Source organism: Sciurus vulgaris (genome assembly GCF_902686455.1).
Source record: "Sciurus vulgaris genome assembly, chromosome: 4".
Lineage (NCBI taxonomy): Eukaryota > Metazoa > Chordata > Mammalia > Rodentia > Sciuridae > Sciurus > Sciurus vulgaris.
In genome coordinates, this window is record NC_136464.1 from 135,460,890 (window position 1) to 135,481,617 (window position 20,728).

Here is a 20,728-nt window from a genome sequence, read left to right on the forward strand (position 1 = left end):
AAATGGTTCATTGAGAAACAGACTTTTCAAAGGAAACTTATACAAAGAGACAACTCCATACAAGGGAGTATGTGTTTTCTTTTCCATTTAAACCAAGTGATGCTGCTAGAAAAATACTAGACAGGGAAAATCATTAGGGCAGACTGACCCCTTGACCCAGAAATCTGTCCCATCAAGGTGAGAAGAAAGATTCTAATAACCAGTTGGAGACCAGTTGGGAAAATGTAATTTTTTTTAATACCATGCAGTTCAATCCACTTAGATGAGTAAATTATTGAAGGCAGAAGCAATAACAGGAAGCAGAAATATTTAAACATTAACTTGCAAACTCCAGGTGCTTTATTTCATGTATTGAATAATATCTTATGGGTCTCAAGAATGTGGAACAAGTAGGCTTTATATATGACATTAAGCCCCTAAGTAACCTATGGTAATATCTTTTATATATATATATATATATATATATATATATATATATATATATATTTCTGGTCTGTATTTGATGATTGAGTCTCAATTATGCTTATTCTTGCTCTATACCCTGGGTAAAGAATTTTATTAGAAATATATATATGTGTTTATAAATAAACATATGTCTTTATATATGTAAATTTCACTCTGATTTAATATCTTGGTAAATAGAAAATGAATTTCTTATTTACATTTGGGGATATGATAAACAGTTTTTCTCTTTATATATGCGTGTATGTATATATACATATGTGTGTGTATGTGTGTGTGTGTGTGTGTGTATAGGCCAATGAAATAACTCTGCAGGAATTGCTTATTCTTCATTTTAAAAAAATACACTTTTAATTGTTTTATTTGATTAACATTTTCACATATAGTCAGTAATATATTGGTTATTTATGAAAAATCAACTGGTACTATATAGAAAAAAAAATCATTATTACTGGTATCACAGAATCCATTTTACATTTAAAGAAGGTTATATCAGCATTAACACATTTATGAAATAATTAAATCAAATAAAATCTAGTCTTATGGAGAGATAAAAGATTTCTAGTAAATTTTATTTAAAGAAACTGTAGCATTGCAGAGAAGAGTAGTATATAATTAAAATATATAAATGTCTCAGTAGATAGACCTTTCTCAAATTGTCTTTTACTTTTAATATGACAATGCATGGTGTAGGAAAGTTGTATAAATTGTAAGTGTTGTCATGCTATTTTATTTGGTAGAACACAAAATATTGAAAGTATAAGTGGCCTATTGATCTGAACATTCTTTCCAGAAATCTTCACACTATTTCTTACTCTACCCAAAGAAAACTGTTATATTAACAGATTAGTCTGATGAATATCTTGTGCAAATGATAATAATGATAATTCCCACCTCAAATTTTTTCCTTAGAATATGATGAGCATTTTTATCTAGAGAGGGAGTAAGTCAGTGGATTATATCTTTGTTTTACTTTGTGATATCTAAGGATAAGATATTGCATTTGTTATTTCAAAGTACAAATGATTTTATAGCTCTACTTGCACTTTTTTAAACAAAATTTATTGGTAAAGGCAGGATTCCGACGAAAAAAAAATAAGGTACCAATCCAATACGTTTTAAAGGAAAAACAAATACAAACTTAACAGAATACTGTATCACTATCACTTCAGTTAATGTGCATAGTAAATGTTCTATAGACCATTAATCCATTTTATAGGTAATATCTTAAATTATGAGGCTAATCCTCTTCAATTTTTCTTCATTTAGACACAAATAGTAGAACTTTGGTAACACAAATGATAATAATAGGGTAGACAGTTTTCAGAATTTGCACACATTCAAATTGTCAAATATATTAATGTTTGATAAGGGCTTTGGTTTTCCTTGTAGTAGTAGATAGCTTTGAGCAACATAGTCAGTGACTATGAGTATACAACTCTAGCTAAGTTCTTTCTTTACTTTGCATTGTTATAAAATATATTAATTAAATTTTAAGAATATGTAAAGTTTATGTGGAAAATATCCAGATTTTTTAGTAGAAAATTATATTTAAAAATTTCTGAAGATCACACTGCATTTCCAACATGATGTGAATTATAGATAAGCTCTCAAATAAAGCTGAACTAACCTTTCAAAATAATTCCAATTATAATAATAATGAGATATTTCTATGCTTTCTGATGCAATGTTTATTAGCTTGCAAACAATTTCTTTGAACGAAGGAAGTTCTTTTTTTCATAACAGGAATTAAAATGCATGTAAATAAAATCTGCTTTGCATTTGTGACTCTGGCTAAATCATTTGTTATTTCATTAACATTGCTTTCATTAATAGTGTTTTTTATTCAAAATCATGTGTTCTTCTGGTAACAGCAATTTAAGGGAATTTCTCTCAGTGTAAAATAAAATTACTCTGAAGTGAAATGCTTACAAAGATATAAAATATTTGAACATTTAGATATTGTCTGTAAAGGAAGGCTGCAATAGTATAAAAATTTCAATAGTGATCGTCTCAGATATCTATTGTGGCATAATGAATCACCTCAGAACTTAGTGGAATAAGACAATGATCATTGTGTTGTTGCTGTGTTTTCAGATCCTCAGAATTGATTGTGCTAAGCTAGTCAGTTTCCTTTGATGACATTCTTTGGCGAAATTCAGATGGTGATGACTGCATTATGTACCATGAAAAGAATATTTATCATATTTAGGAATTTAAAATTTAGAGTAGGTGGGAATATTATATATACACACACATACATATATATGAGAGCGAGAGAGAGAAAGAATATGCAACTTCTGCTCTCACCTACTGTAAGTTTAAATTTAGATACAGTCAGCTCTGTTTCTGTGGGTTCTGCATCCATGAATTCAACCAACTGTCAATTGAAATTATTCAGAAAAAAACTGCATTTCTAAAGAACATTTACAGACCTATTTTATTCTTGTTGTTTCCTTAACAATGCAGCATAATAACTATTAAGACAGCACTTACATTTTATTAAATATCATAAGTGATCTTTGATGATTCTAAGCGTTCTTAGATCATATGAAAATACTGTACCATCTTATAAAAGGGTCTTGAACATCCACAGATTTTACATCCAAGAGAAGTGGGTCCTGAAACTGATCTCCCCACAGATAATGAGGGTTGAACATATATAATAAAGGCTCTGCTCTCAATGTCTCTAAATTTTAACATGGTGGAAAGATAAAATATATATTAAATTATGTATTAAAACAGAAAATAACTTTTGGATAGTTGGGCCATTACAAAAGCAGATGAGATTTCATATAAAATAAAATCTGAAATTATGTTTAATCCTAAAAAAAATTTATAATTCAGTAGATATCAAAGGGAGTAAAGAAAAACAAATGCTAAAAATGGTACTCATGAATTTAGTGCATTCGGAGGAAGTTTGGCTAGAGAATACTTGGTATGGAGTGCCGGAGTATAGATTTAACTCTTTAAGAACTGTCTTTTGCAAAGTCTTCAAATCAGGATAAGAGTGCTGGAAGAAAGTTGAGAGCAGCAAACTTAGAGAACAAGTGTAGAGAGCCAGGTAGGACAACAGAAAGACAAAACAGCATCTTATCAAGTAAAGGCAGCACCCCAAAGCAGCAACTTGGCACCATGCTCACTGGCCCCCATAGCGTCAGAGACATGCAAAATAAAGGCTCCTTGTATATATTTTACAGACAGTGACAGTTGTTTTCATTGATGTTATTTTCTAAAGTGATCATTCTTTCTTTGGTTGTATTCCATATTTCTATTTCTTCCTGCAGATTTTTGTGAAATACTTTGTTACCATGTTATCTCTTCATCCACATCATTCACATTAATTCTTTAATGGACTATAAATATTTCTATTTACTCCCACCCTTAATTTGGAAATAAAAATAAGTAATTGTCTAGAAACATTATTCTATGCCTTCAAAGGACCCCTCTAGTGAGGGGATGGTAAATTTAGTCTGCTGTTTAGAAGGACGCAGTCTCTTATTCATGTTTTAGAGACAGTCCTTGTAGTGTTGATTTTACCTTAAATAAAATAAAATAAAATCATTTTGATCATGTGAGCATTCTAGAATTAAAATCAGTTTTAAAAGAACCTAATTAAAATTGATTCATTTATCTTTTTTTTTTTTTTTTTTTTTTTTAATACTCGGTGTTGAACACAGGGGTACTCAACCACTCAGCCACATCCCCAGTCATCTTTAGTTCTTGCTGTGAAACAGGGTCTTGCTAAGTTGCTGAGGACTTCACTAAATTCCTGAAGCTGGTTTTAAACTTGCCAATCCTCTTGTCTCAGCCTCCTGAGGCACTGGGATTAAGGGTGTACAGTCACTGTGCCTGGGGATTCATTTATCTTCTTAGTATTACTAGTGGTTACTTTTTTTGATGGAATTTTTTAAAGTCTTAGCATTCATAATTGATTTTTTTCATGATGAAGTTCAAAAGTCCATTCAAATTTGTTAATCAAAATTGACTTTTTCATATTTACCATTTAGTCAAACATGTAATTAAAGGAGGATTTCTTCTTATAGTTTATTTATTTATTTATTTATTTACTTACTTACTTTAGGAGAAAACCACTTTTAATTGAAAAATAAAGCAATACATCTCAAATAAGACTCTGTTTAAACAAACAACATAAACTGTAATATGTTGAGAGAAAAGGTTTTCCTAAGTGGTATTGTGAAATTTAGGTATCAGTATTAATACAGTTTCCCTCCTTTATCCTGACAAATATTTAAAATAAGAACTTTTCCCCATGAGCCTAATTTCCATGAATTAAATGTGTACAGGTTTATCCCTATTTTCAACCCACTGACAAAAGAGGGGAGATTTTAAACAATTATTTCCAACACTTGAGTTCCCATAGAAAAGCAAATACCAAAGTAAATATTTTCCTTATGAAAAATCTTATATGTAAAACACACAAGACTATTAATATTTAACTCATTCACAAAACTTCAAAACACAATTTATCAAGATGACCTCTACAATAACTTTCCTTTAAAGAAGTTTGCAAATTTCAGAATGGTTTAGGTTGACATATCAGACATATTAAACTTTGAAAGAAACTACTACTAAAGTTATTGCTTTAAACTGGAAAAACAAAAAAAAAAACTATGGTAGAAGTACCTTTCTAAAAAGAACTTATACAGTTGTTCTTAAAATTATACTCATGTTAACTGCAGAGAAGATGTTAAAGTATACAGTAAACATCACTCTTAGAATAACAGAACAAAGGCATTAAGATGTATGGCTTTTTGTGTGATTGTTATTACTATCTATAAATAAAGTCATTGCTGTTTGACTGAAAAAGGTTTTTACAAAACTTCACTTCCAAAATTAACATTTTTATTAAATCAAGTTAAAAAAAATGTTCACTGTAGAAAAATCAACAAGGGTTTTAAGAAAACCAAAATATACCTTTTTATACAATATATGTATAGATTAGCAGCAAACTACTGAGATTTTGATCTTTTAGTAATTTTAAAGAAAGCATAAACATTGTATATATTAGTATTGAATGTCAGTGAATTAACTTTATCCTTTTTTTGGCCCTTCTATAAAATACTTTATGATTCCCATTACAGAATATTAAGAACAAACTTAGTTTTGACTACAAAGTAGTGAAACTGTGGCTGGTAAAATCTGTTTTCACTACATCATAGCCATGCATTATTTTTGAGAATAACAAATGAGCACCATAACAACAGGTAATTGTGTATAAACTCAATTTTTAAGGTGTAATAGCAACCAACTTATACCACTTAGCATTTGACTGCTTTTAAAAAGTTTGGTTATATACAAAATTTTAATCAAATCAGATAATTCAATCCTATATTGCTTGTTCATTTTTTAAATCCTTAATAAAAATTATGTATAACCTGAAAAACTGCATGCAAAGATATATATGTATATGTATGTTATGTATATATGCACAAAAGTGTATGTACATATATATCTTTAGCTTTGAATTTCTTTAAATTTCTCATTTAAGTATATCTGTAGAATGTAATATCACCAACTGAAAGTTTTTACTAAGTTTCATCTTAGCTAATGAGAAACACTGGCTATTGAAAATTCTGTGGCAAAACCACTGTTATTCAGCTTAGTACTTCAGCTTACAAATTAGTCAAACAAATAAGATTGAATTACCAACTACCCAAAAGAAATAAATTTTTCTCTTGATATTTCCTTCTAATAGCAAAAAGGAAATGTTTTTACAATGAACTTTTACTTTTTAAAGAGTTAAAATTATTAAAGAAATCTCATTAGTCTTCAAAAATACTAAATGTTATATAAATACAATTTTCTTATAGTTGAATACTTCAGCTATAATCTGTGTTTAAAAAATTTCCTTTGGATTCTTCCATTTAGCACTTCAAGTTTTCATTCTGTGTACAATAAATAGGAGAAACTGCACCAAATTTCAAAAGCAACATAATAATAATGAAAAATTCAAAAATATGTAATATAAAAATGATAAAAGTAAAACAGGGATTCCCTTTTCACTACTACCTTAGTGAAATACAATCTTTTTTATCCTTTTAAAGTAATGTCATAACTGTCATTTTTTAACTTGTCAAGAGGATAAAGTTTTTGGGTGGCCCAACCTTTATTTATCAATTAAAAAATTTAAAACAATAGACTGAATTACTTTTATTAATATACATATCAAGTTGCTGAAACGGTGACTTCATGTAGTTTTCCCCTTAAAGAGGGCACTTGCAGGTACAAAGATCCAGAGATGTCTACAGGCTTCAGATGTTTACTTGAAAAGGTTCTTCAATGGCAGTTTGATATTGGGTTTCTTCATCTAGTTGAAGATTTACAAATTCTCCATAATCAAACTGACGTCTTTGATTTAGATGACTAACAAAATATCTAGTAATCTGGCTAGGATCTCCCCAAGGAAGAGTCACACAAATAGGACATGTCACAGGAACTATCTGAAATAGGTGGTTACTGTTACAGTGATCAAGTAAACGCTGTCTGGTAAAATTTGACTCTTGACACAAGGGACACTTAAAGGTGGGATGCCCAGAACTTGTACTCTCTTGGTAAGTTTCTGTGTTATCAGATGTGGACGTTTCACTCCTATTACTATTCCCTACTGAATCTAGAGATATCTGAAAGTTTGGAATGATAGAAGAAACACCATATTCATCCTGATACTTCTTACAAGATTTATAATGATGTCTCATGCTATAGAATTTAATCTGTTTTGCACAGCATCTACAGCTACCCGAAAACTTCCTCATGATATTTTCAAGATCTAAGGCCCGTTCTGGACACGTTCTTTCTCTTCTAGTCACATTTCCACGACATAGGGGACAATGTATTCCACTTTCTCTCTTTGCAGTCAGGAAACATTTTCTACAGAAACTAAGATTCAAATGGAAATGTGGTATAATTCAATTGCAGATGGTCCAAAAATAAGACCATTTTTTAAAATATTTAATGAATAGAATTAAACATCACAACTTCATCGAGATACTCAATCATTTCAAATCTTGCCTGCTCTCCTCCTTTTCTTTTCTCTCATTGTCATCACAGAACTTATTTCTTCTTAAATACAAGGCATCAAGTTATAATAATAAAGATGAATTAAAGACAGACTACACTTTGCCCTAGACATCTTAAAATACTTTCCAACAACTGTATTTGTTGCACCAAATAATGAAGGCATTTAAGATGCAAAACATAATTGACATTTCTATTATGAAAAGTCACACACTCTTTGGCTCACACAATCAGCACAATAGAGGAATATAATAGTGCAGTTAAGATAGAGGAACAGGGAAGACTGTCAAAAAAAATCATCAGTAGTAACATTTATGATTAGGGACACAAAATTCTACCTATTCTTGACAAAATTATACAACCCCAACTCTTAAAAAAAAAAGTGAAAAGAGAAATATGTCTGGAAGCTTGTTCAATTCTGTGTCTACAAGCACAGAACTTAAGTCTGACTCAATTTTTTTTTTTTTTTTTTTTTTTTTTTTTTTAATGAAAATACTTTCAGTCCCCACCTGCCAGAAATTCTTTTGCAAGTTTGGAATGGAGCCCGGGAATTTTTAGTTTACTTAAAAAGCTCCCCAGGGACTCTGGTCATCATTCAGGTTTGTCAGCGCAGGATATACCTTTTCAAGAAGGTCTCCTTCCAATCCTTGCTGACATTCTGGTAGGCTACAAAATGATGGAGGTTGTCCTAAAAATATACCTAGTTAAACAGCACCATGTGACCTCACCTAACCCCTTTGTGTTCTCCCTCACCCCTAGAATTAGTACCTCATCTTCAGTCCATTCCTCATCACAGAACTCTTCTTTTCTTACCTCCACTCTTGTAGTAACCGAGTAATAATGAACAGAAGGGTAACACAAAGGGAAACTATCACTTCAATATCCGGAAATCCTGTCAGTTATGTGCTGTCAGGCCCCGGTCTGCACGGCGTTTTGAGCACCTCCTGACAGACCGGGCAGTAGAAATCATCTTCGGTGTAGGACTTGGCCCCGGACAGCTCCTCGGCCATGACCGGGGCAGAAGAACTAGGCGATGGCGGCCCGGGGCCGACTCCCTGCGCGGACCCGGATTTATAGTTTAAATATAATATTTTAATTTGTTGTTTTTAGATATACATGACAGTAGAGTGTACTTTGACATCTGATGCATACATGGGATGCAACCCATTCTAATTTTAATCCCATTCTTCTAGTTGAACAGGGTGTAGAGTTACACTGGTCATATATTCATATATGAGTTTAGGAAAGTTATGTCTGACTCATTCTTCTGTCTTGCTTATTTCCATCTGCCTTTCTTTCCCAACACTCCCATTTGTTTAATCCAATAAATTTCCATACTTCCTCTCGTGTCCTCCCTTGTTATTATTTAGTATCCACATATCAGAGAGAACATTTGACCTTTGTATTTTTGGGACTGGTTTATTTCACTTAGCATGATATCCTCCAGTTCCATCGACTTACTGGCAAACGCCATAATTTCATTCTTCTTTAAAGTTGAGTAATATTCCATGGTGAATATATAGCACTTTTCCATTCATCTGTTGAAGGGCACCTAGGTTGGTTTCATGACTTAGCTATTGCAAATTGAGTTTCTGTAAACACTGATGTGGCTGTATCACTGTAGTAGGCTGATTTTAAGTCCTGTGGGTATAAGTCAAGTAGTGGAATAACTGGGTCAAATGGTGGTTCCACTCCCTGTTTTCTGAGGAGTATACATACTGCTTTCCAGAGTGGTTGCACAATTTACAGTCCCACCAGCAATGTATGAGTGAACATTTTCCCCACATCCTTGCCAACATTTATTGTTACTTGTATTTTTGATAATTGCCATTCTGACTGGAGTGAGTTGGAATCTCAATGTAGTTTTACTTTGCATTTCTCTAATTGCTAGAGATGTTCAACATTGTTTTCATATATTTTTTGACACCCATATTTCTTTTTCTGTGAAGTGCCTGTTAAGTTCCTTTGCCCATTTATTGATTGGGTTATTTGTATTTTGGGTGGTAAATTTCTTGAGTTCTTTGTATATCCCAGAGATTGATGCTTTGTCTGAGGTACAGGTGGTAAAGATTTTCTCCCATTCTCTAAGGTCTCTGTTCATGTTCTTGATTTTTTTCATTTGTTGTGAAGAAGCATTTTAGTTTGAATTCATCCCTTTGATTCTTGGTTCCACTTCTTGTGCTTTCAAGTTTTTATTGAGGAAGTATGTTCCTGAACTGATATGATAGAGAGTCGTGCATACTTTTTTTTCTAGTATGATCAGAGTCTCTCGTCTAATGCCAAGTTCCTTGATCCACTTTGACTTGAGGTTTGTACAAGGATGAGATACAGGGGTTCAATTACAATCTACTTCATATGGATTTCCAGTTTTCCCAACACCATTTGTTGAAGAGGTTATCTTTTCTCAAACGTATGTTATTTTATTTTTTAATCATTCCACAGAAAAAATACTATAATCATTCAGCTTTCATGAAAATAACCTTTATTTTTGGTAAAATAAAATAGATTACTGATTTAAAATTGCCTTATATTTAATGTTTATTAACTTTCTGATTAAGTCCTTTTTGTTTTCACAGTGATCAGATCATCCTTACTATCATTCTTCAGGAAGTTAAACTAATTTAAAATTATTAAAATCTGTCATCAAACAAGCAATGAATGATGACATTGCATAAATTCTTCAGTGTCTTTGTATTCCGCTTTATCATCACTTTAATTATCAGTACTTCTTGCTCCTTTTCAACCTACTTGAAAAGTATGTAAAGTTTTCAAAACACTTGGTAAAATATTGTTAGCTACAATTTGTTTAGCCATATTAGTGATACAATGTAACTTAAAAGGGCAAAGTAAAATTAATGGTATATCTAGTATAAACATAGTGAATTCAATCACTATTAGCTCAATGTCCAATGCATATAATTTATTCCTTCATGGGGATTGCTTTTTCTGTCCCTTTAACAAATTGTATTGCCAATGGACTTTAATAACTAGATTATTTACATTGAATTGCTTGTAAAAATAAAATAGAACATAACTGGATCTGCTTGTAAAAATACAATAGAACATAACTGAATCTATTGACACAAAAGACATTAAAAATTTCAAAGTTGGGTTATTATTACTTTTCATATACATGCATCTGCTTTATTTGTGAAATAACACAAAAATGCAATGACATTTTGTAAGCCATTTATAGTGTTGAATTTTTTTAAAAAATGCTCATAATCCTTTATGTTTTCATTAAAATTAAATAATTCAACTAAAAAACAAGATAATAGGCTTTTCAAATCAATGCTATTAAGAACCCAAGTAAGATTTTGGATAGGTGTTTTCTATTATTTTTAGTTATTAATAAATTTCTACATTACCCTAAAATGTGTGAAATCTTTTCCACAAATTGATTATCAGAATAAGAAGTTTAACACCTGACTTGGAAGATTACCAAAGTCAGTATTCTCATATGGCACACCAGGAAAGAAACCTCAAAATGAATGACAACTGAGTCAAAATAGTAACTATCAAAACTGCGTCATGTTCTTTTGACATTCTTGCCTCTCTCATTCTGTTCAGTATAAAGTCTGATACTATATGGAAGGAAGTCCCAGTGATTATATGTACCAGCAGAGTATGCAGATGTAAGCTAAGGATGATTTTACCACCATTGATACAGTAGCAATATTTGTGTAACACCAACTTAAGACCAATATTTATCTGGAGTTATTGATTATATTAATAATATTTAGCCTAAGGAAGGAACAAATAAAATCAGCAAACTACAGTAACACAGCCACATCAATGTTTATAGCAGTTCAGTTCAAAATAGCTAGATTGTGGAACCAACCTAGATGCCCTTCAACAGATAAATGGATAAAGAAACTCTGGTATATATACACAATAGAATACTATTCAGTCATAAAGAAGAATAATATTATGGCATTTGCAAATAAATAGATGGAATTGGAGAATATCATGCTAAGTGAAATAAGCCAAGCCCCAAAAATCCAAAGGCTGAATGTTTTCCCTGATATGTGGGTGATGATATATAATGGGGCTGGGGGTGGGGACTGAGAGAATAATTGGGGAACTTTAGAATATGTAGAAGAAAATGAGAGGGAGGGGTTATGAAAAATGGTGGAATGAGACAAACATCATTACCTTATGTACATGTGTGATTACATGAATGGTATGAATCTGTATTGTGTACAACCATAGAAATGAAATTATGTACCCCATTTGTGTACAATGAATCAAAATGCAGTCTGTAAAATATTAAAAGCCAAATTTAAAAAAAAAGAAGGAACAGATAAATATAATAACAAAAAATACAAACATTTGGCAAATGAGGAAATTTAGAAATATGTACATGGTTTAAAAAGAAAAGATAAATTAAGTTTCATGTGACAATTACTTTGAAATGATTGAAGATTCATGACAATGCAAAAATAGCATTTACTTTTAGAGTTTGAATATCTACACTGTTTACAATAACATTAAGATAATTGTATTACAAAAGAGGAGAGAAATTTTTAGAAAGTATACTACAAATATACATCTGATAAGATCCTTTCATAAACCTGACTTTATGTTTAATTTTTAGTCCTGTTATTTATGGAACTTTGCCTCAGTTTTATCACAGAAGATTTTAATTACTGCACTACATAAACCATCTGAGTAAATGAAATTCCCTTAGTAAAGAAATGTTTTCTAGTGTGACTGCTAATTAGAGATGCACCACTTTGGCTCCAGTCCATATTTATTAGTAAACTCTGAAACAAAGGGTTATTTTGTATAGCTAATAAAACTGGCAATAGTTAATTAAGAGATTCAGGATTTGTTCTTGTTTATTAAGAAAATATGATTAATTTTTTTTATGCTACCACATTTCACATATGGGAGAAAAAAATATATGGATAATACTGTCCACTATATGATTTCAGTTTAGTCTTTTGTCTTGATATTTATATCTTTATACCTCACAAAAATGAAAAGTTAAAGAAAAATTTTTAAAAATTGGGAAGGAAGGAAGGAAGGAAGCAAAGAAAAGGGAGGGGAAAATTCATTTAAAATAGAAGGGAAAAAATGATAAGCACTCCAGATTCCTAGGTATAAAGAAATATTCCACATTCCACTGTTTTTATGTATAAAATATAAAGGAACATATTCTATAATACTATATATAAATGTCTGCAATTAAATTTGTATGTTAGGCCTATTTTTCTTTATTTACCCCAAGGTTCAATATGAACTGATTTTCATGTACAGAAATTTAGAGAAATTATTGTTTCATTCTTTGATTTAGTGAAGGATTTCAATAAAAAATTAATATAATCAGGAGTACATGAGAAAATATTCACAATATTGTTTGTAGATTTGCATTCATTGCTATTCTGAAGCCAGTAGCAGCATTATTATTTATGATCAGTGTTATGTGCTCATGTAGGTGTTTTAAGGAACAATCTTTTAAGTACTGCAAAATTAAGTCACTAAAGTTTTCATCAGTGGTTAATTGGTTTGTGGTACAGAAGGAAGGTAGAGAATAGGGTAGATGGATAAAGTCTAGGCTATAACATTTATTTGGTAATAATGGGCTGGATACATTGGAAATCCTAATAATATTATCATTATAGGCTACTCAGGGCATCTGTCAATTGAGGCATGCTATGCAAAGCAGAGGTACTTTTTGGCATCTTTAATGGAGACTCTTCTTGCATCCACGTGGTAAATTATAGTGAAAGTCAGGACAATGAAAGGAGAAGTTCATTGATGTTATGTGATATGAGAATGGCAAAAGAGAGGACTTGTTCATCCTTCACAGGCCCTCTTTGCTAAAACCGTATCTGAGACACAGAGCAGAAGTTAGAAACATGGAATGAGAAATTTCATTTGAAAATCTTTAAGAAACAGGAGCTACCAAATTTCCTTGATCATTCAGCATACATGTCTCTCAGATCCCTTGTCCCTGAAAGTCCATCTTTCTAGACAACTCAGTGTTTATCAGTCAGTATCAGTATAAATTCATACCCCAAGTCATCCACACAAAGTGGCAATTGAGTGTTGTCAACAGTTATACCCACTGAGGTGGTTTCCCCTTCTTACTCTCCCTGATGGCAATCCCTAAGTGATGCTGTTGTTTCTTTAGCAATTACTATAAGATCAATATTTTGCATAGGGCTGTAGGAAAATTCCATGTTTTATTCTTCTATCATTAAACAGTCATAATCAATCATACATATTATCATAAATGTAGACTGAATGAACTAGTAGAATACTATCTTATGCTTTGAATTCTAGCCTCCTGCTAATATTGTACAATGAGAAAGATCCAATATTATAGTACTACAGAAAGTATTTGTAAAACTGTTTTAAAAACTTTACAATGTACTGTTGTACATACATATTCTATTAAATATTTGTGCACTAATTGCTTAATATATAGCTTACAATTGTATTCTATTATAAAATGGTAATATCTTTTTGCCTATGACAAAAAAATCTATAGGATTATTTCTTAGAAATGGAAGTATTTCATTTAATTATTTAGACATCTTTAAAATACTCAATATCTTATTTTCCAGACAAATTGCACACTATCATAAGCAACATTTTTAGAGTATGGATATAGTTGATCTCTAAGTTTCCATGCATAGGTCTGTGTTTTGATATTAAAGATTTTTCAGAATCCACATGATCATGCCAAATTATTCTGAATTTCAAAGAATATTAAAAATATTGGATTACTAACAGATATTCAGAAAAACCAATGAATTAAAAACATGGAAAAAATGTATTCACACAGATTTTGTAACTTTAAATTGATCCTCATTAATACTACCAAAAATTGAAAATTTTAGAATTAATTTGTGTGTTTTGGCACAATATTTATTCTAATAATTGAGGCAAGCTCTTTTTTGTTGTTGTTCTTATATAATGCCTTCCACTCATAATCAAACAAATGTCTTGGAGTCTAATTAAGATTGAATGTTTAAAAAAAGCAAATATTTCTCACATATTTTACCAATTGCAAAGACTTTTCAAAACCAATTTATTGATTTGTCACAGTGGCAATTAAAATTAGATTTATATACACTTTCTTGTAATTGATAAAAAGGCACTAAGATGATAAGTAGAAATTGTACAAAAACATTGCTTTTTCATCACAGAGTACAGAAATTCTTGATATAATTAAAATATTTGATTAATTACACTCACAAGAATTCCAGTAGCATCACATATGCAGAACTAATACTTCTCACATGATATAATATTTTAATGTTGCCTACAGAAATAGACATGGGCAACAATTTTGCACTTACAATCATTAAAGCTTATGTATATTTCTTATTTTATGATGATCTTCTGTTCCCTATCAAAATATATTATGTTACAACTTTTTGTTTGCTATTTATAACCCATAATATAAGTAGTCATTGGAACTTTAAGGTGTCAACACTATTCTTAGAGTTCAAATAACTAGTCCATTATGATTTCACATTACATTACATTTTTATTATTGGATCCAAGAAACTAGCATACACCATATGACTGGACATGAAGTAGATCATAAAGAGCTAAAGACACCATACTTTGACACAAATTAGAAAAGAAAAGACACAAGAAATAAAAATAAGAAGTAGTGATGTTTTATCTAAATGGACAACCGTTACTCAATTGGATTGTCTCTCTAGGCATGTGAACAGATTTTTGCCAAATTTTCTGAAGCAGAAATGTGTTTTCATATTAAATAGCTTTATTTTTAGGTGTTGCCAATTAATTTGCATTTTAAAAATTCTGAGTGCCAATTAGATTACTAGTGGAATGCCAGTTTGGTTTCCTTCATTGGCAACCAACTAGAAAACTGTTACAAAACAAATGAGGAGGCTTGTTCCATTCTATGCCATTACTAAATGTATGGTACAGTCATTTACAACCATCTGCAAAATTATTAGAGCACAGCGAATAGTCATAAGTGAGTGATATAGGAATCACAATGTTATCTCAATAAGAGAGAATGCTTCTGTTGGGGATCTCACTTGGTAATGGTAAAAATGTAATTATGGTACAGTGCTCTAAGGACAGTATCAGAGGGCTTGACCCTGCTTTCCTTCTGTATTCTTTCAGAAACTCAAGTTATCTTCTATTTTTCTCGAATGGTAACCTCTATTTGGAGAAAAGGTTCAAATAAATGAATGTTTAATATTTCTAAAAGAGATATTAAAACTGAGTAGAAAATCTAACTCATATTTAAAGAAAATTCTTTTTCATTTATATGCATGATCGTGTGAGATTTTTAAAGGTATTTAGCAAACCCCAGAAAACTACTGTTTTTCTAAGCTGAATTATTGATATTTCTTCTATGTATGTGTGTGTGTTTGTGTGTGTGTGTGTGTGTGTGCATTACATGTTTATGTATTTAATTAAGTAAATTTTATGATAGTTACACAAAGAATACCACTGACATTAATATTCACAGAAATAAAATTATTGATGGTCAAATAATTATTTCAAAATTATAGTTATTAAAATGGAAAAATATTCCTTAAATATTGCAGACTTTCTGTCTTTGATCCTCAATCAGTTGCTTTGATGCAGCCAGAGTTTAAGCTTCATCAAAAACTAATTATGTTTAGGCCAAGATTATGATGGCGTGATCATATCTATATATTACTTTATAATTCCAGCAATTTCTTTAGATCTCACACATAAAATACTTTGAATTGTTTTCTATTGACTCAATAGTTTTTCAACCTATTATTCACTTGTATTTACACCTAAGATTATAATGATGAGTAAATATAGACTGGCATTTTTTTAATTCTACATTTTATTTTCATTTATATCAAAGTCTTTAAAGTATAGTTACATAAATTTCAGCTACAACCAGTGTTGCATAAAAATCAATACAAGGATTTCTAGACATATCAAGTTGTACAACACAAAGTCATGATACCATTGAAGACCTTTAAGTTTTTTAAATACCCAAGGAACTGGCAAATATTGAATTGACAGAAATTTACAGTTAAGTCTTTAATATGAGGATATATTTATAATAGTAAAATATGTTCATTAACCAATATAGTAAATAATCCCAAGTTGTTATTTCAGTTTGATTAACTAGATAATTAAAAATGTGTGTCATATAATAAAATTTATTTCCTTTTTCATGTAAAGGAATCCTCTTTTAAAAATCACAAATAGGGCCAGGGATATAGCTCAGATGGTAGAGTGCTTGCCTTGGTAGAGTGATTGACCATGGGTTCAATCCCCGGCACTGCAAAAAAAAAAAGTCACGAATAATTTCTACAAAATGATATCACCAAATTATTGACTTTGAACTCACAAATTCAAGGGAAAATAGTTTATGGAGAAAGGGGGAATTCATTGACCTACAGTCATGAATTACTGTAATTACCATGAAGTTGTGATTTAACTCAACCTAACACAGGAATGACACTTCTCTTGTTTCTCATTCACTGCTTCTTTTCTGAATGTTAATTTTATTGTCAAATTTTGACCTTTGACAATCCTTGGGTATGAATCTAATGGTACAACAGATATAAATGAAATATTGTTTTTCTCCCATCTTAAGTTTAATGAAAGAAAAATCTGCAGTAGGGATTCAGACTAGTAATTCAAAGAGTCAGCTTCTGGTAGAAGAAGTTTATGAGTTAACAAGCCATTGTTCCTACCCATCTTATATATGGAAATACTTGAGGTTTAGTATTTATAGAAATACCACTTGTTATCAATAAAAATCTTGTGCATTTCATTGAGCAGTATATCTCTCTGAGGAATAAGTTATGCACTACATTAACCAGACTGCCCATCTCCAAGTGAACCCATGGTTTCACAAGCCATTATAAAAACCATTTGAAAAAGAAAGGTGCCCATTGAAAAACTAGATGTGCTTTGTTGAAATGAATACATACTATTTTGTACTATCTGATATTTCCATCCACTGCAACTGAGTGAAATAAATTCACGTAATTTGGATTTGTGGGAACTATAAAAGCCATGACTTGCTTATTAATTTAAACAAGTGTGAACCATGGAGCAAGTTTCATATAATCACTCTTTAGATCAACATCAATTCACCAAGTTCCTTGAATTTTGCTTTCTCAATCTCTTCCTAATGTAGTTAATATGGTATTCAATTTTCATTACAACAACCATTCTTATTATTTAGATGAACATAGTAAACATCTAACTTGTCTTCCTGTATTTTCCTCTAAATTATTCTTCATGTGTCACTCATCTGTGAAATACGAAATTTGATTAAAATATCTCTTTAATATATTTTCTTTGAAGTGCATTGTATTCTAATCATAACCAAATTATTATTCTCAACAAAGTTGTTTTCTGAGCCCAAGACCCATATATTTCACTTTTAATGTTTTTTTCTGCCTTTTAGATATACTTTGACATTAGCAGGTTAACATGAACTTTTCAAACAGAATTTTGTAAAAGGAGCTTTTTAAAATAATAATTTGGGAATGTATAATTTTCATAATACCTCAAATCACATGATTGAGATTTTTTGTCAGGAGCAGCAAATGAATAATGATCCTTGAGCCGTCTGGCAACAGAAGGCAACAGAAACAACATAAGCGATGCCCCTTCCAGGAACTGTCCATGCAAAGGCATCTATTTGAGACTGCCCACCTGTTGTGGTGATGCCCTGTTCTAAAGGAGGGTCCATGAAAGTCAAGGAGTTATCAGTTCATGGTCTAGGTTCAAATACCAGAAGCTCAGGTTAGAAAATTATGGGTGCAAGCTGATAGCTCTAATTGGAGTGTTTATGCCCTCAACTTCAGCTCTGTTTATCTTGAAGAAACTTTGTCACAATAAATCCTTTTGATGTTAAAACCTGTATAATAAACATGTCAAGCTTGTTCATGGTCACTGCTTTCCTATGTGTGGTGCTGGTGTACCATCGAGATCCGGCTTTTTCTCTATCATGTGTTTGTCTGTCCTTTCTTCATTCCCTCACCACCCAGTTCAGTTACCTGAATTAATGACTGTGCAAGTAGTGGCAATTATTTTCCATTTATGTATAATCCTGCCAATAATTACTTTAAAATAATAAACTGACAAGTAGCTACCAGTTGTGTGTATATATGGGGTATAAATAAACATCAGTATAAATGCAGAATGAAAAATATTTGGTTATAATATAAATGATTATAGAAGGTCTGATCTTCTAAAAAATAATGCATATATTTATATCTTGGGAAAAACACACATAGTTATGATTTATGTATATGTATACACATACCTACATATATATCTCTTGCTCACTTTTATCTGCAAGTGTCTGGAAAGGGAGAAAGGAAAGATTTATCATGTCAAACATTGCCAGTTCTTTTAGATATGACATGATGAGACTGATTGTTTCCATTCTGGAGATGCCAGTCAGTGCCTTTATATGTGCAAAAGCAAACCCAGAACTGAAGGGTAAGGAGGGATTTTGTCCATGTATTTGATGAAATAAAGAGAGGAGCCAAAGCCACAGAGTGGTGGAGAATAGAGAAGCAGATTAATCTCTTGTTCAGTGGCAGACAACAACAGGAGGGGGAACACTGGAGAAATGGATAATGAAAACTTCCTAATAAGCTGGCTGAAGGACAAGATAATAGGTTCAATTTTAAGGACTTTTATATTGGAAACCAGAACGATCCGTATATTGCCCCCGGACAACTCAATTAAAACACACTGTGTTCTTTGTCTGGTTTTGAGAAGTTAGCTCAATTAGTTCAATTAAGTATTTCCACAAAGTTTTTGATTAAAAAAACAACCACAAAATCTCAGTGGTATGCAGAAATTAATGTTTCCCTCTTATGCATAAGTTCAGTGAGTTAATCCAGATCTACTTGGATCAGCTAGTGTTTAGCTATATTCCAGATATATGTGATTTTTCTTCTGGGTCACTGAGTTACCTCCAGCACTTCCTTTTGATAGTGATAACAAAAATGCAAAAGAACAAGCAAAATGTGCAATTATTCTTGAGTTCGAGCTGAAGCTGTCATATGATCACTTCTGTATCTTCATTATTTTATTGGTTAAAACATGTGGAAATCCCAAGCACAGATTCAATGGATAGGAAAAAATAATCCCCTTCAATTTAAAAATAACTAAAAGTCCTAAGGAAAAAAATCATGGATGGAGGTGTAATAGGTAGAAAAATTACATAAATTATTCCCCATTCATCTTTCTTGTCCCCACATTGGATGATAATATACTCTTTTTTTTTATCTAAGTCTCATCTCAGCTGTCACCACTGAAATGCCTAGAGATCCTGGAAGAAGCCGCTGAGCTTCACCATAAAGTATAATAAGAAAGTCTAGACACATTGAAAAATAAACCTCGAAGATGAGGGTTACCAGAAGGGCCATTTTGAATTAAGTTTGGGAGATAAGCCTGAGTTGATCATGAATCCACACACAGTGCAGACGGTACCTTGAACCAATTACTATATAAATAACTAAGGCGGCCATGTCCTTTATTTCTAGAAGAATGATACAGGGACCTAAAGCATGAATCTCATTTTAACATCGCTTCATATTCATAAGTAACTATCAGAAATCATTTTGAGACTGAAATTGCACTTTCAACCCTTACATTTTAGACAGGAAATGAATGTAAAAATATAGTATAAGCTTTCAAAATATGGAAGTATTTTTTCCTCTTCATGTAGCAGGCAAAGAAATGATACATGTTCTTATGTGAACCAACATAAAAAACATACAACTTAAGTGTCCATCAACCAAAGAATAGGTAAAGAAAATGAGGTACATATTCACACTGGAATAGTGTTCAGTCATGACATGCATGAACGTGGCATAGTGGGTCCCAGGATTGGTTGTATCCGCAGGACACTAAAACAAAAAAAGAAAAAAAAAAAGGTAAACTACATGAATTGAAGAGGGTTGAGTGAAGTCCAGGGAGAGAAAGGAGGTGGGTACAGGCCTGGGGGTAGAGCTGGGGACTGAATTAGAGCAGGTCATGTTCCTTGCTTTTATAATAATGTCAGCATGTATCCTGGTGTTGCATCTAACTAAAAGGAATTTGAAAAGGAAAGAAATCCTGTCATTTGTGACAACATATATGGAATTAAAATATTATGTGAAGTGAAATAACTTAGTCACAGAAAAACAAGGCCCACAGGATCTTACTCATGTGTGGAATACAAAAAGAAGCTGATCTCATATCAGGTGAGAGTAGAATCATGGTT

The 20,728-nt window shown here is 31.5% G+C and overlaps 1 protein-coding gene across 2 annotated transcripts; it reads right to left on the bottom strand.

Annotated features, from left to right (window-relative positions):
• Nucleotides 1–6,737: 6,737 nt before the first annotated feature.
• On the bottom strand, nucleotides 6,738–8,534 carry LOC306659204 (E3 ubiquitin-protein ligase RNF138-like; the record flags this gene model as incomplete). 2 transcript variants are annotated; one of them, XM_079136612.1, is made up of 2 exons in its annotated part: nucleotides 8,416–8,534; nucleotides 6,738–7,080 (listed from the first exon to the last, which is right to left on the bottom strand). In XM_079136612.1, exons 1-2 carry the CDS (start codon nucleotides 8,508–8,510, stop codon nucleotides 6,738–6,740), a joined length of 438 nt encoding a protein of 145 aa, XP_078992738.1. In that variant the 5' UTR covers nucleotides 8,511–8,534. The 2 variants fall into 2 exon arrangements, with proteins under 2 accessions (XP_078992738.1, XP_078992737.1); XM_079136611.1 differs by having other exon boundaries at nucleotides 6,738–7,362.
• Nucleotides 8,535–20,728: the final 12,194 nt, after the last annotated feature.